We start from the raw sequence: 15,299 nt of genomic DNA on the forward strand, positions 1-15,299 counted from the left end.
GAAAAACATTTCTGAGTTGATAAAGTAGAATTGGTAAGTAAAACAGTTGTCAGTTCAGTACCAACTTAAACTTTTGCTTAGTAAAGTGCCATACTGATTAATTTATTAAAATCAAACTTATCGAAAGTAATTATAATAAATTGAAAGAATTACAATTATTGTTAATAAATATTTAGTGTAACAAAAAGTTCTTGTAAATATAATAGCTTACCGTTTAGTGGATATATTGTCACAATTTGCCGCCAAAATGGAAATAAAAATGGCGGATATTGCGTTGAACACGAGGCTTTCCGTTTAACATTTAATAATTTCTGGGGTGCTACTCGACTCGAAGGTTTTAGACGGCAAAAGATATTAAGTTCCCAGCGAAGATTTTTTGTTTTATTAGCAATGAGCAATAATAAAAGGTATCAATGAATTAAATTAACTTTAATTGTTATAGTTTTAAAATTAGTAACAATGATCAAAAATCATATCTAACCTTTAAAAATTACAACTATAAATCAATGTTTATTTATCAATTTATTGATTTGATATTTGTCATTTTTTAATAATTTATTTATTGTTAATATATTTATGTTCTTTTTAAATTTATGAATAATAAATATTTTATTGTTCAGAACTAAGTAGTGGGCATTGGTTAAATGGGTCGGTGAAGATGATGACAAGACAATGACCGTAGGCATCAACGTACGCCACATCAAAGATTTTGACTTGGATAAATTCCACCAAGAAAATCATGACCCACTGACGGTCTACGTTGTAGAATGGCATGACACTAAAAAATGCCATTAGGTGGATGGAAATGCTATCATGCTATGGTCATTGATATCTCTAGTAAGAATGTTCCTTATGATATTAGGTATTAGTTTTTGTGGAATGAATTTTTTAATATTTCCTTTAATTGTTACAGAATCTATAGAGACATTAGAAAAAAAATTGAATGCGCTTGAGGGTGTTAAATCTCCTGGTCCGTCAGTAAAACCAGTTGAAGTTATAAATGATAGCTCCAGCGATAATGATATTAAGGAAATTGAAAAAGAAAAGGACGGAGAAGTGGACAGTACAAAAAAGAAGTTGCGTTTTTCTATAACTGGTGATGAAAAAGATTCAAACGATGTGGTAGTGCTCTCTATAACAGAGGATCTCAATAACCCTGTAATTACACTCAATTTATACGATAAAATATTGTATAAATTACATATGTATACCCAGAATGTTACTAATTAAGATTCATTTGTCGCTTAAGTTAATTCTGCTATTTATTTAACTACACAGACACTGATATCTAAGGCTGAGCATGGACATTCAAGTAAAGATAATTTGATGAGCGGTAAGTATCTAAATTTATAAATTTTTACTTTATAATACTAATAATATTTTGATTTTTTTCAGAAGAATCTCAAAGAAATAAACGCCCAGTCATTTCACCATATACCTGTGATACAGACCAGAAGAAACAGAAACTAAAACAAAGCAAATCACCAAAACTGGTACGTTTGTATATAAAATTATATTTTTTTACAATAAAATTATGTTAAAAATAATTAATCTTAGAATAAATGAATTTTTGTATTAATATAGAAAGAACTTGGTCATCAAGGATCGGGAGTATGGATCAGTAGAGAGCAGTGGAATGATGCTAAAAGTAAGCCTTCTTTTGCAGCTATGACTGCGTCGTTACTGGCATCAGTTTTCCCTAAAGAAATACTTTTGAAAAGTAATTACAAAGGAGGCGCCTCTAAAAATACTGAAAAAAAAGAGGTGAAGTATGATGCACTTGACGATAATCTTCTGAGACTGATTAAAGGTACCGTATAATTTTTTGATAAAAATATTTATTTATTTTTCAATATAAACGTTGTTACCTGATTAATTGAAAAACCTTGGATCAGCTGTTTTGATTTTATTATTTGGAAATTTATAATTGAAAATTATATTTTTAATTAAATCAGTTTCAACTGCACATTCGATATAAACCAAATTTTGATAGAATAGCTAAATTAATAACTTAATATTTTATGTTTAATTGATAAGGTAAAATAAAAGAGACTATAATTGAAATTAAAAGTAAATAAAGTCTTCACTAATGTAATTCCTAATTTGAATGAATTTGATGAGTATAAAGTTTCTTTGAGTAAACAATTTTTAATTTTTAAAACAATGATTGAAAAAATTTATTTAATATTTATTAAATATTAATGCCACTAAAATATTTGAAGTTTATATTTCTTCCCTAATTATTATAAAAGTATTATATGAAAATATTAATTATTTTAAATAGATTTGTTTACATAATTAATCAATAATTTACCATAAAAAAATTATACTTGATGAGAAAAATTAAATTCTATTTTTAAACCTAAAAATTTATAATCATAATAATAATAATAATAATAATGATAATATATATATACATACATACACTGCAGAAGCAGTCCAAGAAAGGTATAATGATTTAAAAAATGGCCCCTTTGGAACAGCCGTCAATAACACATGCTGAAAAGCAAGAAGTAAACTGAAAGAGCAACAGCAAGTACGTATTTTATAAAAAAAAAAAAGTAATTGATACATCACAATAATAATTATAAAATTTATGATTAAAATAATAAATTAATGATTAATAGTAAGTATAATTAAACAGGTTAATAATAACAATAATTATATTTTTTGTTCTAGAAAGCTGAAAAACTGTTACAAGAAAGTGATAAACCACAAGTATAATGGAAAGGACCATGATTTTATTTATGAAAAAAAAAAAAAAGTTCATAAGATTTACAGATATTCATAAGATTACTTACTATTATAATATCTCTTGTAGTTAACTTATATAAGTAATATTATCTTAATTATAATTATTCTTTTTAAATTAATAACAACTCAAACAAACAACTTGTTTCAACAAAGTATAAATAAAAAATATTTCCTTCAGTTAACTTAACGACATATTCATCTTTACTTTGAACAAAATATAATCAGACAAAAATGACCAAAATTATTGTCCAATATTAACACTGCAATTGTATTAAAATGTATATCCAAGTATATATCTCAGTCGGTGCTTACTGGATATATCCAAGCAATAAGGCCATGGGTAATTGAAGTATACATCCAGGATATATTTTAAGATATATTCTGCATAGATCTTGGGATATATTCTATATATATCCTACATATATCTTGCATACAACTCGGGATATATACTACATATATCTTGGTATATATCTCAGCCTGAGTTCACTGGATATATCTGCGCAATAAGGCCATGAGCGATTGAAGTATATATCCAGGATATATTTTAAGATATATTCTGCATATATCTTGAGATATATTTTAGCCTGTACTCACTGGATATATCCGAGCAATTAGGCCAGGGACGATTGATATATATAATAGGGTGATTCAAAAAAATCGAATATTTTTTTTTTAACTTTCGAAATTGAAAAGTTGGTCTCAGGCACCTCTAGAAAATTCTCACCAAATTTGAGCTCTTAATATTGATAGGAAGATTATCCTCATCACAGTTTTACATTTTTCGTTAATCTTTTATAAAAAAAATCATATCTCATTATCAATCAATTTTTTAATCACATCTTTATACATATTTTTGTAGGAAATTGAATGATCTACAAAAAAGATCTGATATGTATAAGCGATTACATTGACCATTTCAAAGATATCCGAGATCAAAGTTCAAAGAATTTATCAAAAAAAAATTTTTTTTTATTAATTTCCTACCACATTGGAAAATAATAATTGTCAAATAAATATGCAATATTTTTGTAGAAAAATTTAACGCTCTACAAAAAAGGTTTGATATGTTTAATTGATTACTCCAACCGTTTAAGAGATATTCGTATCCGAACCCCAATGCTTTCTGATTTCAATAATTTTTTAATAACTTTTTCAAATTTATCTATTAAATTCATGACTTTTTGAAATTTTTACGAGAATTTTAGCTTATATTAATTGAATTAAAGTTTTTTAATCTTTTTTTAACCTTTTTCATGGATGTAAAGAAGCTTTACTTTTAGAAAAAGAGAATTATACGTCTGTTTTTATTACTTAGAGATAAATTAAAATCTATTTTTGAGGAATAAAGGTTCTTATTTTAGAAATATCATTATACATATAAATAAAAAATTAGGAAAACGGTTGACCCTGAAGGCCATCCCTGCAACTTCCCGCCAATTCTATACCTAAACGCTTGAAATTGCACTTATGACGTTTTAGAGCTCTTCGAGCTCTTAAATACAATTTGTGTATTATTTTGAGCTCTCCGAGCTCAAAAAAATAGCTTTTGTATGCTTTTCAGCTCTTCGAGCTCAAAAGTTTGATAGAAGTTTAATAAAACACTATTTTTTTGATTTTCAAATCGCAATAACTTTTGAATGAATGAACCGATTTTCACGCGGTTGGCGGCATTCGACGCAGTTTTATCATCCTCATAAGTTATTTTCAGGTTTTCATTGATCGAACCAAAAATTTCGGAGTAATCCCGAAAAAACACTTTTTTCGGTTTTCTTTCGTTCACGATATCTCTCAAACAAATCAACCGATTTTGACCGGATTGGCGGCGTTCGGCGTGGTTTTTTAAGCTTAAGAGCGGATTAGTTTTTGAAGTTGATCGATAGAGCCGTTTAAAAGATATTCCAAAAAAAACACTTTCAAGAATGATTTTTTTCTTATTTTTTTTGAGATTTTTCAAGATTTCTTTGAATCTATCGGTCCGAATCGGTTCAAATTCTCAGGAAATCTAAGTTCAGGGGAACTCTTTAGAACGCCGTTTAGTTCGTTCCGATCGGTTCAGTCGTTCAAAAGTTATAAGCGAGTCACATAGTCACACACACACATACACACACACACACACACACACACACACACACACACACACACACACACACACACACACACACACACACACACACACACACACACACACACACACACACATACACACACACACACACACACACACACACACACGCGCACACACACATACATACAGACATAGTGACAACATCGCGGGGGTGGTCAGGGAAGCTTCCTGTGACCTTCAAACGTCGAGATCTGATGAAAACTCGATTTTTGCAAAACGGGGTAAAAACAATAACTTCCCGATTTTTTAAAATCTGAGATTTTTAGCGGGAAGTTAAAAAGGAAAAATTTTAATTTATTATATGTAAGCGATTTATTTCAACTTAAAATCAAGGAAAATATAAATTACATTACGAAAATACATTTTTTTAGGCTTTATTTACATAAATTGACTTTTATTGTAATTAGGATATTTTTCTCGATGTTCTTTGACAACTTGCAACAAATATTGAAATTGCTCTTCATTCTTAGTCAAACATTGGTTGTATTCGGTTATTAATGCCACTCCTCGCTCTGCAACGTCATTTACAACTTTTAATTGTTTAAAATAATTTTGATTTTCTCGATAACTGTCATCAGAAGACCACAATTCAATGTCAAGATCTAGAAAATCGTATGGTAATTCAAATATTTTAAACAGATTCAAAGATTTTTGAGAAACAAAGTCACTCAAGTCTTTCTGCATTATCAAGTTTAGGTTGTTTTGATCAATTATAAATTTTTTAGCTTTAGGATTCATAGCTTCACGAGTTTTTACAGCTTTGACAATTTTTTTTTTCATTTCAAGTGGAACGGTTTCATCGAACAATGATAAAATGGCAAGTTCATCATTTAAATACCACAAATGAAGAGTCATTTTGTGGCAAGTCGCGGAAGATATTGAAGCATTTATTTCTTTATACTCAATAAGTTTTTTTAAGAATTCTAAATCATGGTTAGCAGCTGTAGTCGCAGAAGTCGTTGAAAACCAAGCATTTAAATAAACCATGACTATAAAAATACAAATTTTCCGCAGACTATTCAATTCTTTGGAAGTCAGTACAAATTCATTTCTAAAAATGAATATTTTTAAGCAATAAATGGCCTTCGCCATCCATCTCGCATGATGTACTGCACCAGGGTATTTAAAATAAACTTGATCTTGAGGCATTTCTCCGAGAAAAACAAGTGACAGTTCCAGGAAATCTTTGTAATCATCTCGTGCTTGTTTTAACTAGCAAAAAAAAATCAGTCAAATTTACATAACGAATTGATAATTTTATCTTATATTTATAAATTTTACTTAACCATACTTGCAAACATTTTTTAATGAAACTAGATATTTCATTTTTTTTATTTGAAAGAGTATCAGCGACAATAGTATCTTCAATACCAGCTTTATATTTGGTCTTATCTATTTTGTCCCATTCTTTTTTAAATCGTCCGAATATTGGTACGTTTGGTCCTGACGATACCGGCCAATATACTTCAAACGCACTTCGTAAAATGATTTCATAGATATGATGGCGACATGGTAAGTAAATTAATTCTCTTCCCAGAGCTTTTTCAATTTCAACACATGTTCCACGGTGAATACCTGTATAGTAAAAGTAAAAAGTTATCTTTAAAATTGGTAAACTGTAGTAGTTTAAAATTAAAGAAGAAATTAATGAAAAAGTCAAAATACTTTCTTGCTGAATCCAAAAGTATTAGTCCACAGAAACTAGTTTATTTTGCTTGAATTCATTGTTGCCAAAAACAAACCAAAGTTTCAGTTGCTTTATAATTCTTAAATAACCGGTTGGGTATTTTTCGAAATAAAATTTTTATAAGCTGTTTTCAGCTATTTTAGCCGGACATAATAAAATTGACTAGTTTTTGTGGGCTAATAGCTTTATTAAGAAAAATTGAACTGAGAAAATAACAATACAATTTTGCTAATAATAAAACATCATTGATTTGTTACCTGTATTAACATTAGTTGTGTCAAAACACATCGCTTTAATATAGCGAGTAAGACTCCATTCATTCAAAGTCCTTAAAATAGCCGATGTTTGATTCTCTGCAGTTCCAGAGTCCATTTTTGGCACTCCAAGTAATTGTTCAATACCAAATGCTGTAAGGAGGATTGGAAGCCGATCGACGGATTTAGATCCAGTAATGTCCTGTAGTATTTTTCCATCCCAGTGCACGACGTATTTGTCGTGTGTTTTAAAATCATTTTTTAATCCTTGAGCTAAGTCTTTGCGGAACATCATACGAGTTCGTTGAATTGTACTATAACTCAGAGTTGTATCTTCTATATTGATACCAACGCTTGTCAGAATGGGAGCTATAATAAACATGGCATTTCTACTGCTGACATTAGCTCTGTCAAGTGCGGAAATCAGCTCTGGAGTTAAAATATTAATTTTTGGTCGCTTCATTTGTATTGAAGGATCATACTCCAAATCCGAACCGAAATTCGTAGCTTCACTTAATGATTTTGTTGTTAATAATTCTGATTTTTCACTAGCAATTATCGTCTGGCTTGATGTTGAAGGTTGACTTGGACCTATAAAAAAATATTTTTATTTTTTTCTTAAGCGAATAAAAAATTAAAAGTTTGGAAAATTCAAAATTACTCATAAAAATTTTAACATTGTAAAGTTTTTTCTAATACTTCGCATCATGAACAGTGTAATATATAAAACATATTTCATTAATACAAAGAAAAACTAAAAAACAACTAACTGAGTAAATTAAAAATAATTAAGATTTATAATACAGAATTATTTACTTGTATATTATTATTCGTAGTATTATAATAATTTTGTGATCGATACTTACTGCTTTCTTCTACATCCATCTGATCTCCACTTGTATTCGATGGATGTACATTGTTATGAATGAATTCTCTTTTTTGATTTAAGTATAATTTTTTAATACGATCATCGAGCATTTTTAAAGATTTTTGATTAACAATGTCAAATAAAATTTTGATTTCATTCTGAAATAATGATTGCTTTTTTTTTTGTGCTGGTGATTTTTTCCGTTTCAGGTTTTTTGTTACACACAAATACACACATAACCTCTTTCAGCGTTGGTAACTTGAGTTCAAGAATTTTTGGCATAGGTATACCAATTAAAGGTATTTCCTTACTCATTGTAGATGTGTAAAAAATAAATAACAATGAAATTAAATAATATATAACAGTTAGCTATTATTTGATTATCACTACTAGAAGACTTTATTCAGGAACTCTAAAAATTATGTACGCAATGTAGAAATGTACATAACAGCATAGAGAAACAATCGTAGATGGCGCTAGTACGATAAGTTGATCAACAGAACTACCAATGTTTAAAATAAAATGCTCAGATTAACCGAAAAAATATATTTAATTAATAATTTTATGGGGAAGAAATTTAAAATAAAATTTTTAATAAACCAGTTAAAAATAGCAAGTCGTGATTTTAAAGGCAAATTAAATAAAAAAAAATCTATAATAAAAGTTGATTGGAAAATATTATATACTTATAAACAAATTAAATACAAAGAAAATACTTTAATTTTATTAACATAAGCTAAAATTCTCGTAAAAATTTCAAAAAGTCATGAATTTAATAGATAAATTTGAAAAAGTTATTAAAAAATTATTGAAATCAGAAAGCATTGGGGTTCGGATACGAATATCTTTTAAACGGTTGGAGTAATCAATTAAACATATCAAACCTTTTTTGTAGAGCGTTAAATTTCCTACAAAAATATTGCATATTTATTTGACAATTATTATTTTCCAATGTGGTAGGAAATTAATAAAAAAAAATTTTTTTTTGATAAATTCTTTGAACTTTGATCTCGGATATCTTTGAAATGGTCAATGTAATCGCTTATACATATCAGATCTTTTTTGTAGATCATTCAATTTCCTACAAAAATATGTATAAAGATGTGATTAAAAAATTGATTGATAATGAGATATGATTTTTTTTATAAAAGATTAACGAAAAATGTAAAACTGTGATGAGGATAATCTTCCTATCAATATTAAGAGCTCAAATTTGGTGAGAATTTTCTAGAGGTGCCTGAGACCAACTTTTCAATTTCGAAAGTTAAAAAAAAAATATTCGATTTTTTTGAATCACCCTAATATATAACCAGGATATATACTATATATATACCACATATATCTTGCATATATATCTCGGGATATATTCCGTATATATTCTGCATGTATCTGGATATATCTTAGCTTGTGCTCTTCGGATATATCTGCGCAATAAGACCAGGGGCGATTGAAATGTATATCCAGGATATATCTTAGGATATATCTTAAAAATATATCTCAGTATATATACTTGACAGTCTGTGGTGGTATATATACTAGGATATATGACATTCCATCATATATCTTTTCGGCAAAATTGGGTATATCCTAGCATATATCCGGGCATATATCCTGAGATATATCTTTCAGAGATATATCCTAGGATATATATTTTTTCCGTGGGGGAAATATTATGTCTAAATAATCTCTCGGTGGTGCGGCGTCAGCCAGGCACTCAAGTCGGCTGAAGGTCATCGCCATTTCGCGTTCGGTCACAATCATTAGATTAAGAATTGAGTCACTAGAATTTACTTAAAATATTATTTGGAATTCATTTATTCAGAATTTATTTATCAGAAATACTTAGAATGTTATCAGAAAATGATTAAGAATTTATTTAACATAATATTCAGAATAAATTTAAGAATAATCGAGACAAGTCCAGAAGCAAAATCAGAATAAAATTAAGAATGATTTTAAGAACAAGTTAGAAATAAAACTACTAAATATTTAATTAATGAAACCTGGAATTATTTTGGTTCATTAATTTACTACGTAGGCAGAGTTTGGATTGACTTTACTAGGAATAATTTCGGTTGGTCAATTAATGACTTCGGTGCCAGGTAAAACAAATTGTCTTTGGTAATTGAATTTAAATGAATTTATCTAATTAATTGCATAAAGTAAAATCAGTAAAACGTTTTAGAGAAGTTTTAGTAAAATCATTTGAAGTTAAATTAATTTAAATCAGTAAAATAAATTATAATAAAAATTTAATTGCTCAAAATAAAATTTGTTTATAATAAAATTAGAATCAGTCAAAATCACTAAAATTGTTAATGTAAATTATTTAATTGAAAGTAGAAAATAAAACTGGTAAAAATTCGTCAGAGAAAAAATTACACCAAAAACTTGTGACAGAGACGCAAGACCGAGCAAGAGCGTCAGCCATCTTGTCCCGCGCGAAGCGCTGAGTAGAGGACACTCAAGGTCGAGACTAAAATCTTACTGTGTTGCTAGGCAGAATATAATCCTCAAATAAAATAAAATAAATGCTTAGTTTTTCAACCAAACACAATAGAAAGTAAAATTAATTTAGGTAAAATAAAACTCGGTTATTCAAGGACAAGTAAAATAGTTTAGTCAAAATAAAACAAACAAAATCAATTGATGAATTTTTAGTTAATAAAAATTGAGTTCTTAATTAAATAAATAATTCTTAAATTCTGGGAAAATAATTCGGACTAAAATTATAAACGACCTAATAAAATATTTAATAAATTCTGGTAAAATAAATTAAGTAAATTTAATGTTAAAACTTGGAAAAATTAATTGGTAAAATCTCGGAAGTAACCAAACGTTGTTGGCAGATTATTAAGACCTCTGTCAATAGATTTTAATCTATTAATTCAAGATACGAAGACCTCTTGTAATTAAATATTTATTGTTATATTATTAAGACCACGGCAATAAATTAGTTAATGATTTTAATTTGAAATTTGGAATTAGGATTTATAATTAAGTTGGGATGGATGGAATAGTAATTTTGGGAAATAAATATATAAATTTTAATCTGTAAAATCCGGGGAAATATTTAGTGGGTTAGTATTAAGTATTGTAGTGTTGCCTAGTGAAAAATGTTGAAAGAGCGGAAAAGCGGGGATCAGGTTTAGGTTTGGATATCTCAATTAAAACGCGTAAATAATTATCAAAATTAAAACTATAAATTTATTTACACTAAATACAAGTTATATTTAATATGTTAAATAGCGGATTGTTTAAATAAAAGCGGATTTATAATACACAGCGTGGTTAGCACAAGCGATACCGGTTGACACGTGGGTGAACACTCTGCCGGCACTGTAAAAGCGGTGAAATAAATGCACAAATAACACAATTTATCTGTAATAAATTAGAGCGAATTATCAGCGGTTAATTTAAGCAATTTAAATTATAATAAATAATAGTTTAAAAAAACTAAAAACACGCTTTTTATAGAAAACCAAACTAAAAAATAGAAAATAAATTTTAATGAATTTAAATTAAGAATAGTGTTAAAAATTTCAATAAATATAAATTAATAATAGTGTAAATAAAAAAATGTATTTTATTTTAAAAAAAGCGTGGGGTGCTTTTTAAGATATCAAAATGATAATCACTCTACTCATATCTGTCAATAAAATATTTATAACTATTGACACCATGCACCCCACGCTTTTTTTAAAATAAAATACATTTTTTTTATTTACACTATTATTAATTTATATTTATTGAAATTTTTAACACTATTCTTAATTTAAATTTATTAAAATTTATTTTCTATTTTTTAGTTTGGTTTTCTATAAAAAGCGTGTTTTTAGTTTTTTTAAACTATTATTTATTTTTTACTTTTTAGTTTGGTTTATTTATAAAAGCGTGATTTTTTAGTTTTTTTAAACTATTATTTGTTGATTATCAAAAATATTCAGGCGCGCAAATTACCCACGGAGAGTTACATACTGACAAACTGACATACAAGTGAAGCTAATATAAAGCGTGTAAAAAACCTACGGAGGAAAACACCTGGTTTCGAAATATAACTTCGGGATGGTCATCAGAGGATTCCGGGTTGATGTACGGGTTTATCTGTGCCATTCCCGATGAAAACCTACGGAGGAAAACACCTGGTTTCGAAATATAACTTCGGGATGGTCATCAGAGGATTCCGGGTTGATGTACGGGTTTATCTGTGCCATTCCCGATGAAAACCTACGGAGGAAAACACCTGGTTTCGAGATATAACTTCGGGATGGTCATCAGAGGATTCCGGGTTGATGTACGGGTTTATCTGTGCCATTCCCGATGAAAACCTACGGAGGAAAACACCTGGTTTCGAGATATAACTTCGGGATGGTCATCAGAGGATTCCGGGTTGATGTACGGATTTATCTGTGCCATTCCCGATGAAAACCTACGGAGGAAAACACCTGGTTTCGAGATATAACTTCGGGATGGTCATCAGAGGATTCCGGGTTGATGTACGGGTTTATCTGTGCCATTCCCGATGAAAACCTACGGAGGAAAACACCTGGTTTCGAGATATAACTTCGGGATGGTCATCAGAGGATTCCGGGCTGATGTACGGATTTATCTGTGCCATTCCCGATGAAAACCTACGGAGGAAAACACCTGGTTTCGAGATATAACTTCGGGATGGTCATCAGAGGATTCCGGGTTGATGTACAGGTTTATCTGTGCCATTCCCGATGAAAACCTACGGAGGAAAACACCTGGTTTCGAAATATAACTTCGGGATGGTCATCAGAGGATTCCGGGTTGATGTACGGGTTTATCTGTGCCATTCCCGATGAAAACCTACGGAGGAAAACACCTGGTTTCGAGATATAACTTCGGGATGGTCATCAGAGGATGACTAGGAAGGTCATCACCTGGGTTCTAGGTTGATAATAATCAAAATTTAAATAATATCATTATGGTAGTCTCTTTATGCGAAGGAGAGTTACATACTGACAAACTGACAAACTGACAAACTGACAAACTGACAAACTGACATACAAGTGAAGCTAATAAAAAGCGTGTAAAAATAGCGAAATGCGGTTAATTAACAATAAGCGAAAGTAAAGCGGAATTAATGGCGACTTGTTGCAACGAAAGCGTGGAAGCGAAAGATAATAACAATAGTCCGTCTTCTTCCTCGTTGAGTTGGGGAAGAAGGCTATTGCGCATGTCTAGCGGGAGCGATCAGCCAATAAAGCGGTCGATTCATGGCGTGATCGAGAGGTTGATTTTCTATTGGCGGTTCGATTTTTGCGGGAACTAGCGGTGGACAGGTGCGTCTCTTGAATTTGGGAGTCCCCCAGGAGCGAGTTAATCGCTACTGGGCCTTGTTCACCGAACACCTAGGGATTCATGGCATCCTCCTCTGTTTCCTGAGCACACTTAGTCCTTTGCATAGACGCCCAGGTGAGGGTGCAATAGGCGTAAGATGGAAAATTAAATATTGTGGGTGTGTGTGGAAAATATTATTGTAGTGTAGCCTAGGGATTCATAGTATCCTCCTCTGCTTCCTGGGCGCACTTAGAAGCCGTTGTATAGACGCCGGATTTGGGGTACAACGGCAGTAAGCTAGAAACCGCGGTATAGACGCTCCATATGCGGGTACTGTCGGGAATAGAAACTATGATAGAAATCACGATATAGACGCTCCATAAGAGGGTATCGTCGGGATTAAGTTTATTTGATATTTTGTAAGGGGGTTTTATTGTATATTAAGGGTTGGTTAAATAAAATGAATTGTAAAAATGAATTTCTTTTAATAATTTCTGTATCCTTCCTAATGATCTCTTACGACCCTGAGTCTTCACTCCATGTTCTGGTCCAGTTTCTGGATACTGTGCGAAAAATCCAAGGGCACCCTAAATAAATTTAGGGGCGACCAAGAGAGCGGTAGACCACCCGTTTCACGTTATAAGTACAATTTTGAGTGCTTAGTTACGAAAGTAGTGGGAAGTTGCAGGGATGGCCTTCGGGGTTAACCGTTTTCCTAATTTTTAACTTCTCGCTAAGAAAATCTAAGATTTTCAAAAATCGGGAAGTTATTGTTTTCACCCCGTTTTGCAAAAATCAAGTTTTCAGATTTCAACGTTTGAAGGTCATACGAAGCTTTCCTGACTACTCCCGCGAGATTGTCACTGTGTATGTGTATTTTTTTTTTTTTGTTTTAAGGGGGGAGGGGGGGAATCCTTTTTACGGATTCTAGGCATAGTTATTTGGCCTGGATATGTGGCGACTCGACGCAGTGTCATACTAAAACTCGACGCTAACGCCCCTACCCACTAAACCCTAAACCCCTTTTCCTCTTTCCCCTAATCCCTCATGGGAACCGCCGTTAGGCATTACTTCGTGAGGGGAGGATCTAGCTACTGCTCTTTCTTCTGGTAGCTAAGGTGTTATTTTACCTTTCTTCTAGTTGTTGTCATTTGTTCTTTTTCTTTCGGTGGAACGCAAGTCTATGAGGACTTCTGTTGCAAATGTGCTGATGGCGTTCCAGGAGGCTCTTGATGACAATGTGTGTGTGTGTGTGTGTGTGTGTGTGTGTGTGTGTGTGTGCGTGTGTGTGTGTGTGTGTGTGTGTGTGTGTGTGTGTGTGTGTGTGTGTGTGTGTGTGTGTGTGTGTGTGTGTGTGTGTGTGTGTGTGTGTGTGTGTGTGTGTGAACCGCTAATAATTTTTGAACGGCTCATCCGATTTTATCGCGGTTGGTGCCATTTAAAAGGGCTTGGCCAAACTTAGATTTTGAATATATTCTAGACCGATTCGGATCAGTAGATTTTGAGAAATCTTAAAAAAACTAAGAAAAAAATTTTTTTTAAATGTGGTTTTTTTTAGATTACTTTTAAACGGCTTTATCGATTAATTCCAAAAAACTAATCAGCACTAGACAATAAAAAACTACGTCGATCACTACCAAGCTGGTCGAAATCGGTTAATTCGTTCGATAGATATCGTGAACGAAAGAAAACCAAAAAAGTGTTTTTTCGAAATTACTCAAAATTTTTCGGTTTTTTTCAATTAAAACCTGAAAATTCTTTATGAGGATGATAGAACTGCGTCGAACGCTGCCAACTGCGTGAAAATCGGTTGATCCATTTAAAAGTTATTGCAGTTTGAAAATTCCAAAAGTATTGTTCTATGAAAGTTCTATCAGACTTTTGAGCTCAAAGAGCTCAAATGCATAGAAATACTATCTCTTTGAGCTCAGCAAGCTAAAAATATCACATAAATTATATTTTGAGCTCAAAATCTCAAAAACGTCATAAGTACAATTTTAAGCGCCCAAGTATAGAATTAGCGGAAAGTTGCAGGGATGGCCTTTAGGGTAAACCGTTTTACTAATTTTTAACTTCCCGCTAAGAAAATTGAAAATTTTCAAAAATCGGGAAGTTATTGGTTTTACCCCGTTTTTCGAAAATCAAGTTTTCATCGAATCTCGACGTTTCGAGGTCCTAGGAAGCTTTCCTGACTATTTTCACGATTATGTCCATACATCTGTATGTATGTGTGTATGTGTGTGTGTGTGTGTGTGTTTTTTTTTTTTTTTTTTTTTTCCCTTAGGGGGGGGAATCTTTTTTACG

General features: G+C 31.0%; 1 protein-coding gene and 1 long non-coding RNA gene across 2 annotated transcripts; one reads left to right on the top strand and one right to left on the bottom strand.

Annotated features, from left to right (window-relative positions):
- Positions 1–1,400: 1,400 nt before the first annotated feature.
- Positions 1,401–2,749, top strand: LOC123261623. The gene is made up of 4 exons (XR_006508701.1): positions 1,401–1,493; positions 1,585–1,810; positions 2,433–2,536; positions 2,680–2,749. It is a non-coding gene; the product is annotated as an uncharacterized LOC123261623 (long non-coding RNA).
- A 2,508-nt stretch (positions 2,750–5,257) lies between these two features.
- Positions 5,258–7,798, bottom strand: LOC123260590. The gene is made up of 4 exons (XM_044721771.1): positions 7,687–7,798; positions 6,824–7,411; positions 6,171–6,454; positions 5,258–6,091 (listed from the first exon to the last, which is right to left on the bottom strand). Exons 1-4 carry the CDS (start codon positions 7,796–7,798, stop codon positions 5,258–5,260), a joined length of 1,818 nt encoding a protein of 605 aa, XP_044577706.1.
- Between the last annotated feature and the right edge of the window lie 7,501 nt (positions 7,799–15,299).

This window comes from Cotesia glomerata, linkage group LG3 (assembly GCF_020080835.1).
Source record: "Cotesia glomerata isolate CgM1 linkage group LG3, MPM_Cglom_v2.3, whole genome shotgun sequence".
NCBI lineage: Eukaryota > Metazoa > Arthropoda > Insecta > Hymenoptera > Braconidae > Cotesia > Cotesia glomerata.

Bases quoted from the DNA above. Each gene is read 5' to 3' on its own strand.
- LOC123260590 (XM_044721771.1), bottom strand. From the start codon at position 7,798: ATGCTCGATGATCGTATTAAAAAATTATACTTAAATCAAAAAAGAGAA. The intron at 6,455-6,823 runs GTAACAAATCAA...TTTACTATACAG, and splicing joins CACAACTAATGTTAATACAG to GTATTCACCGTGGAACATGT. The intron at 6,092-6,170 runs GTATGGTTAAGT...TTTTTTTGCTAG, and splicing joins TCATTAAAAAATGTTTGCAA to TTAAAACAAGCACGAGATGA.